The sequence below is a fragment of the Fundulus heteroclitus genome, unplaced genomic scaffold, assembly GCF_011125445.2.
Source record: "Fundulus heteroclitus isolate FHET01 unplaced genomic scaffold, MU-UCD_Fhet_4.1 scaffold_55, whole genome shotgun sequence".
Lineage (NCBI taxonomy): Eukaryota > Metazoa > Chordata > Actinopteri > Cyprinodontiformes > Fundulidae > Fundulus > Fundulus heteroclitus.
Window position 1 is genome coordinate 2400525 of NW_023396978.1, and position 7625 is coordinate 2408149.

The following is a 7625-nucleotide window of genomic DNA, read 5'->3' on the forward strand; positions in this document are numbered from 1 at the left end:
AAATAGAACAACATTGAAGTCTATGGTTGCAAAGGGAAAAGAAATGTGGAAAAGTGAGCATGCAAGGTAATGCAGTCCCAATTCAATAAAGAAGAATGTTGCATGTGCTAATAACCACGCAGCAAAAGCTGTGTGGGTGATCATTTTGTGCCTAGCATGGTGCTATGATTGTAAAGTGTCAGCAGCCGGCCAAGAAGACCCACGGCTGCATTACTACCAGATGTTCAGTCAGATTAAACAGCTCTCAATACCTCCTCAGTCCAATAAACCAACAGGCTGCACGGGCAATAAGAGTGGAAGATGCCCCCGAGACTCAAAGCATTTGGCTCAACTCTCATTGTCTTCTTTATTATATTTTAAATAACACTTAGTTTCACAACACATCTATCCATCTTGATTAATAGGTGCTCTTTCCTTCATTTCTGATATTTAAACAGCCAAACTCCTGGTTTATGTTAGCGAAAGAAATATTTTGACGTGCCCGGTGTTTGGATGGGAAACAGAACCTGAAAAGCTCCTGCAGCCAAGTTAAATTCAGGAGAAAGGCAAACTGCTGATTACCACATGCTTAAAAGGTTTGTTGTATCTAGTATGATCCTGGGATTCTAATGCAAATAACTCCAAATGTTTACCTTCCAAACATACATTTAATTATTTCTAATGAACTGTCCTTCAAAGTAAAGTCAAACACGTTCTCAGAACTTTGTCAGTCATAAGTAAGAAACAGCAGCAAAATAAAGGCAATTAAAAATCGGATAGCTTTACTTACTGATTTGAAAATCAGAACAAGATCAGAACCATCACTGCACGTCATATTAATATTAAAAAAAAGACAGTTTTAGGTGAAGCAAAACGAGGATGACACAGCAGCTGAGGCGGAACAGCGCCCTCTATGGACGCTCGCTGGGATTAACGAGTGTCCGATTAGCCCAGTGAACGCACGACACCGGCATAAAATCGAGGTCAAATGTGTGTGAATACACGCAACAGCACGTCTTCACCCCATATCTGCTCATTAGTTGCTGAAATAAAAAAAAGGTACTGCGAGAAAAATAAAGAGGACAAAACTGTCATGCGCAGAAACGCTTATAAATTAACCAATAAGCCAAATGGCGGCCTATAAGGTGTTATTTCATAACTGATGAGATAGGGTGGATTATTTAAATAATATTAGCCACCAGTCTCATAAAATATAACAAAAAGCGTTATGCAAAGCTTGACATCCAACGTTTGATCTTAACAGGCGCCACTGCAAAGCAAATATTCATTTTCCATCTCATGCTGGGAAAGCTTTCAAACCTTTTTTATTTTTTTAATCAAAAACAGGAAAATTGTCAAAAGGCGCAATAGCGAGACAGTTTCACGCCAAAATCCTCGTCTAAACAGTATCCAGCCGATGGCAGGCTGCATGTCACTCCGCCGCTACTGATCCGAACTGCGGGGTTAGAGCCAGCGGCACGGCACGGCACGGCACGGCACGGCACGCCGCTGCCTTCACCATCCGCGCCCGGAGAGATCGTGGACTCACCTTCGGGGTTCTGTGGGAGGAAACTGTTTACCGCTCGGTAATAATAATCCCGGGAGGCTGTCAAGAGGGCAGACAGGCGCAGAGGATGCGGGTTGGGAGCGGAGAGCAGATCCCCCTGCGCTGAATGTAGGAGGCTGTTCATTCAGCTGAGGGTGTAGTGAGGAGAGAGGGCTCTGACAAGTCGGTCCAAACAGCGCAGCACCACGCCTCCCTCCTTAAAGCCGCCGCGCTCCGGATGGCTGTCAACATGTCAGAATCCCAAATCACAGGCCATATTTTTAAACCATTAAAAAAACAAGCTGATTATTATTATTATTATTATTATTATTATTATTATTATTATTATTATTATTATTATTATTATTATTATTATTATTATTATTATTATTTAACCAGGTACTAATACTGACAGGGTTACAGTGTAAAAGGGTTATTAGTTTTATGGAAAATATCTTTAGTGATGAGTTTTCAAGTCTGCTAGAACTGAAGTCAGGACCCTGGCTGGGCCACTCCCAATTGTTAATATTACTCGCGGTCAGAAGCAACATATTGGTGAAATTAAAATAGGACTTTGAACCTCAATCTCCCTTTTGTAGATGATTTTCCGTACTGCAAAGCAGATGACAACAGGGAAGTGGAAAGACACTAAAAAGATCCGCTGACCCACGGATGTTCAGATGGGGTGATGCTGTGGGATTGCCTCCACATGTTAGGCAAGGCTCGTTCAGTCTTCTGTTAAATCCTTTTTGAAGACTCGTCCCCCCTGCGGTGAACATATCATGGGTTGTTTGTTTTGAGCCAGTCTTTGTGTTGTCTACCTTTGCTCTATGTCTGTTTTTACTTATTTGCAATTTTGATGAATTCCTTTGAAGTACTTAAATCACTTTAGTCATCAATTTGCTGTTTTTAAATGTACTTTATGAATGAATTGGACAGGACTGAACTGGATTGGGTTAATGGACACAGAGCCTCAATCGGGTGTGCATCCTGGGACGAATGACTGCAAATCTACAACTAAAAATGGACATCTACATCCAGAGATGGTGTGAAGTTGCTCTTTTTATTGGACATAACCTCAGAAGTGCCAATGTTGCAGCCCTCTGCTTAACTCTGGAGTTAATTTAATTTTGACTTGAGAGATTCTATGGCAATTAAATTATTAGTTTTTACTTTATCGCTGTTACTACATGAAAAGTATTAACCAAAGTAAACCTAATTTATGTTGCAATCAAATGTATAAGGCCTATTTTGATCTGAAAATAGTTTTTATTTGGCCTCCTCGTGCTGTTGTTTGTGATCACTGTTTCAAACTTCGTATGAGAACACATTTCAAGCGTGCAAACACAAACACATACCAGTGAAAAAGCGTTCAGCATGTTTTTATGCTTGTAATTCAAATAAAGTCCAGAGTTTCCGTGATGCAGAGTAAAGGTTCTTCCGTCCCAGCTGCCAAGCATCTAATCCTTTGAAATATGAAGAAAACACAGCGACTGGCTGTGTTTTGATCTCCTCACGCCTTGTAATCCGTCATTAATGGCTAAATTCTGGGCCCAACCGCTGACGTGGACCGCAGGACATCAGCTGTAAAATCCGTGCGGGATTTGAAAATGAAGCTAAGCCCTGCCGTAATGTTTTTGCAGACCGAGTGAGATAAGTACGCCTGAAGGTCAGTAAACAGGCCTGAATGTGGACTAGTTGACCTGAACTGAACTTAAGGGAACCCGTAGTTTTTGTCCCTGTGGTGTTTTAGGTCCTTCAAACTGTCGAGACTGTCTGAATGAATGAACCGGAGCCTGAGACGTGACTTATAACTGTCAGAGGAAACGTGTTAAGGTCGTGTTTCGAGCCTGACAGTTCAGCAAGGTCTGTTACCTGTCAACATACAAGACTGTAATTCAACAACATTGTTGCTGTCAACAGCACTGGATGAGCAGGACACCTTATCCACCACTCAAACATCTGAGGTGCTGGAGAATAACATTTCCATTCCAAGATTTATTTATTTTTTTTTGTTTTGTTTTTTGCCAAAAATGTATTTGTCATTTCTTTTAATAAACTCTATGAATTTATGTCCTAAATGACAAAATGAGCATTTTTTTTTCTCTATGATTACAAAATTATAAGCATGTCTGGATTTAAGAGCAAAATCTGTCTTCTTTCCAACACGGCTCACGACTCCATCTGATTGGATGGATACTCTATGAACGTCAAAGTTTTGCCACAGATTCTCAGTGCAGTTTATCTCTAAACTTTGACTAGGCCATTTTAAAACCTATACTTTTGCTGCGATCCAGTTGCAGTCGGAGGTCGGAAATTCAGACTTCCGGACCGAAAATCAACCGGAACAGCCCCTAAAGTAAAGACTTCCAACTTGGAAAGTTGGGGAAATTGTTTAAGGCGGATTGTCGGATCCAATGTGGCAGCTCCTCGCATGAACAGCAGTAAGCTGTGTTGAAAACGTTTGCTTTCTTACAGTTGTAAGAGTGCGCCTAAAATCAATGTTACATGTAACGTCTGGAACTCTGAACTGAACATAATGTAGTAAAAGTGGTGTTTGCATGTGGAAAGTACAGCTCTAAATAGCTTTCATAAGATGTACTACAGCTTTCCTGATTGTCGCCATATTGAGATCCCCAGCTTTTGTCTTTTTTTTTTTTTTTTTTTTTTTTTTTGGAATTCCAACTTCTCCGACTGTGTTAACAGGAACACTCTTAATTTGTGTGTTACGCCATTGCCATTTTCCAGTTCCGACTTTCCTCTTATTAGCACCTCTGGTTCATTTTCTCATTCTCCAACATTGCCTCTGTCATGAACCAGAGAGGCCGGGAGCCTGGCAGTTGAGCAAGACATGGTGTTGCATTTTTTATTTTTTATTTTAAAGATGAAAACCTGGAAGCAGAGCTCCTCTGCAGGACCAAGCAGGAATCTGGCCATGCTGAGGGCTGGCTGCTCACTGCAGAGGTGACAGGCAGGATGGCTGAGGTCTGGTCCGGGTCCGAGGAATGGGTCGTACACAGGACTCAGATGGGGGCGGACAATGCCAGGGGCAAGGCAATTATCATGCTACTGATCCGGGCTGTGGTCCAGAATTCAAAAGATTGGTAAAAGTCTGACAAGGGCAAGGCAAGGCAGAGTCAATCAAAAGACATGGTTGTGGCAGCTCCCAGAAGGATTTCTGGCAGGATTGCCCTGCGTTTAGCTTCCCTTGTCTTTTTCCATCAACTCTGATGAGCTTTCCTATCACTGCAGAAGAACCATCGCCACGCCATGATGCTGCCACCATGTTTCACTGTGGGAATGATGATGCAGTTTGATACATAATCTTTTAGTTTATTTTTAGGCCAAAACATTTGATTTTCTCTTTATCTTTGCTCTTGCACTGCCCCATGTGTTTGTTGTCGTCCAACAGGGCTTGTGACAAATAATACGGCTTCTTCGGCTTTCTTTCAAGAACTTCTTGCCCACTCTTCCATGTAGCCCAGATTTATGGAGGACACTATTAACAATTATCCCATTGTCACCAGTTCTTATTTCTGTTCTTGAGTCTGAGCTGTGGACATCTGCGGCTCCTGCATAGTTACCATGGACCTCTTTGCTGCTTCTCTGATTAATGCTCTCCTCGCCTGGGCTGTCGGTTTGAGTTGTATGGCCATGCATCACTAGGACTGCCGTTGTAGCTTGCTTTTTCTACTTTCAGGTGATGGATTGAACTGTGCTAAGTGAGATGTCCAGGCCTTTGGAAATCGTATTATTAACCTTGTATTAGACTTTGCAACAAATCTGTTCTTGGGTCTTGATGCTTTTGTTTGCTAATGTACTCCAACAAGCATCTGAGGCCTTCACAGGACAGCTATAGGTTTCTAATGAGATCACCTTGCGCACAGGAGGACTCTGTTTACTAATTAAGGGACTTTTGAAAGTAACTGGTTGGACTGGATTTTATTTAGTGGTCGGAAGTAGAAGGGTCAGGGCACAAACACTTATTCTATTCATAAACATATCTGCACTCCTCAGCCTTTCTATACAGTTTAAGTAAAGCTAAATGTAGCAACTGATTTTACAACCGCAGTATTGCAGGCATCAAGTTGTCAAAATGAAAGTAGACACCCGGCAGCTACCTGCATTGTTTGGCATTTTTAGAATGCCTTTTTGCCATTAGACAACAGCAAGGCCCGCAGCTCTTTGTTTTATTCAACTCTACCACACAAAACACTGGTGCTCAGGGTTGCTGAGGTCATTGCATTCCTTCTTGGCGAAAAAAAAAAAAAAAAAAAAAAAATGAACGAGTCTGTTCCCTTTAAATGTATCCTTAACGAGCGTGTGGCTTGATTTCCAGAATGAATGAAATGCACGAGCTTCGGTAACGAGTCCTGATTTTGAGGTGGTGGGTATCCGTCTCTCAGGGGCAGAGAAAGACACGGTGGAGCTATCCAACAGCTCAGCGGTTTGGCCTGTCAAAGCTGCGATGACATTATCCAGTGGAAGCAAATGATTCAACTCTGGAGGGAAAAAGGCAAGCAACAGGCCTCAATTAATCTCCTCATCTTGGCAAACTGGAGGAGGGGGAGTCAAATCTATAATCCAGATTGGATTGTATATCATAGAGGAGGCAAGATTCATGTCAGATAATAGCAGTAACCTGAGATTTTTCGTAAGACCCCCAAAGTTAGGGAATTCGTGCAACCATGATTTGCTTCCTAGGATACCAGAAGTCAGATCGGTCCTGAGCATTGTTTGGACATACAGATGTGACATGAAATATTGCACAATTAACCAACCATGTCATAGAAATTCTTCAGTGACGCCACCACAAATTAAGTAGTTTTCCAGTAAAACCCCGTGTGTAAGGATCCAAGGTTTAGAGGTACTTGTTCCAGGTTTTACACTGACCTCAGAGAGAACAGTGGAAGGACGGGATCCAGGCGCAGTCTTTGTTTAAGCACGCTCCACATACTTTTAACTATACGTCTAGAGGACCTGAAAACCACCACGCGTCTCGGTTCTGGAGGTAAAGGAGCCCGGCAGGCGAATCAAGATCAACCCAAATCGTAGTAATAAGGTGAAACTGCCGCGTGTGACGCAGAAGGCCAAAGCCAACAGATTCGGTTACAGGGGGACCCTCTGAGCGCCTCCAAGACGGGAGCCGGGCTGTTTGGAGACGCTTTTGATTTGACCGAGCGGCAGCCGTCAAGAAAAGGTCCAGTCGACACATCTAGATCTCAGGGGTGTCTGGGAGAGCAGCAGGCTGTTAAGTGAATTCACATCTGGCCGTTTAGCTTGTTCATACAATTTAAGTCTATCTGGCCGTAGTTACAGTTCTCAGTTCTAAAATATATATATATTTTTAAAATTTGAAATGCTTATGCCACAGGCTGATGATGTGGGCCGCAAACATTTTTTTGTCTGTGCCTCTGTTTTAAAGATCTATAAAGATACATGTCTTCAATCTTCAAATCTACTGTCAGTTGTGATCTGTTTGTGCTGGCTGACGTTTCCATTTTTATTGCTAATTTTAATCTACAGTTATTTAAAAAAAAATAGCATACTGTATGAATGCCTGTGCATTTTTCATGTTTTCATCATGCTTGGATGTATTGGTTTTAAAATACCTTTAAAACTTTATGTCAAATTCAACTTTAAGAGATCCAATGTCTGGCATAGGATAAATTAGGACATCCCTCACAGTTATTCCAACTTAAAGTAGCTAAAATCACAAATGGGCAAATCATATCTGATGCACTTAATTAGAAAATTTCTCACAAATTAGACATGGGGTGTCCCAATTTTCTCTTTTGAACTTTATCCTCTAAAAAAATATGGAGCGGACAATTACGGGGGACAAATTCTACTCATGTTTGCAAATTTATTTACAGTGTTGGTCTGTTTTTAGTCCTGGACTAGGGTCTCATAGGGTTTTTACTTGTTTGTATCATTTTGGTGTATAAACATATGTTTGAAGGCTATATTCACATCTTAAAAAAAAAAAAAATCCAAACTATCTGTCTATGCCACTTTGCTACACCTCCATTCTTCCTTATGAGTTTATTTCACCCTATCTCTAAGGCTGAGCCCGGCCATCCATCGGAGGAAGCTCTTT

General features: G+C 41.6%; 1 protein-coding gene across 4 annotated transcripts in view; it reads right to left on the reverse strand.

The window, feature by feature from the left end:
* Positions 1 to 1716, reverse strand: part of daam2 (dishevelled associated activator of morphogenesis 2) — a 128721-nt gene extending 127005 nt beyond the window's left edge. For 2 of the 4 annotated variants that reach the window (XM_012881858.3, XM_036132855.1), the window contains exon 1: positions 1529 to 1715. In XM_012881858.3, coding sequence (XP_012737312.2) covers positions 1529 to 1670 — 142 coding nt within the window. In that variant the 5' untranslated portion in view covers positions 1671 to 1715. Of the gene's footprint in view, positions 1 to 1528 lie in introns of all 4 variants that reach the window. The other 2 variants (XM_036132856.1, XM_036132854.1) reach the window with 1 other exon arrangement.
* Between the last annotated feature and the right edge of the window lie 5909 nt (positions 1717 to 7625).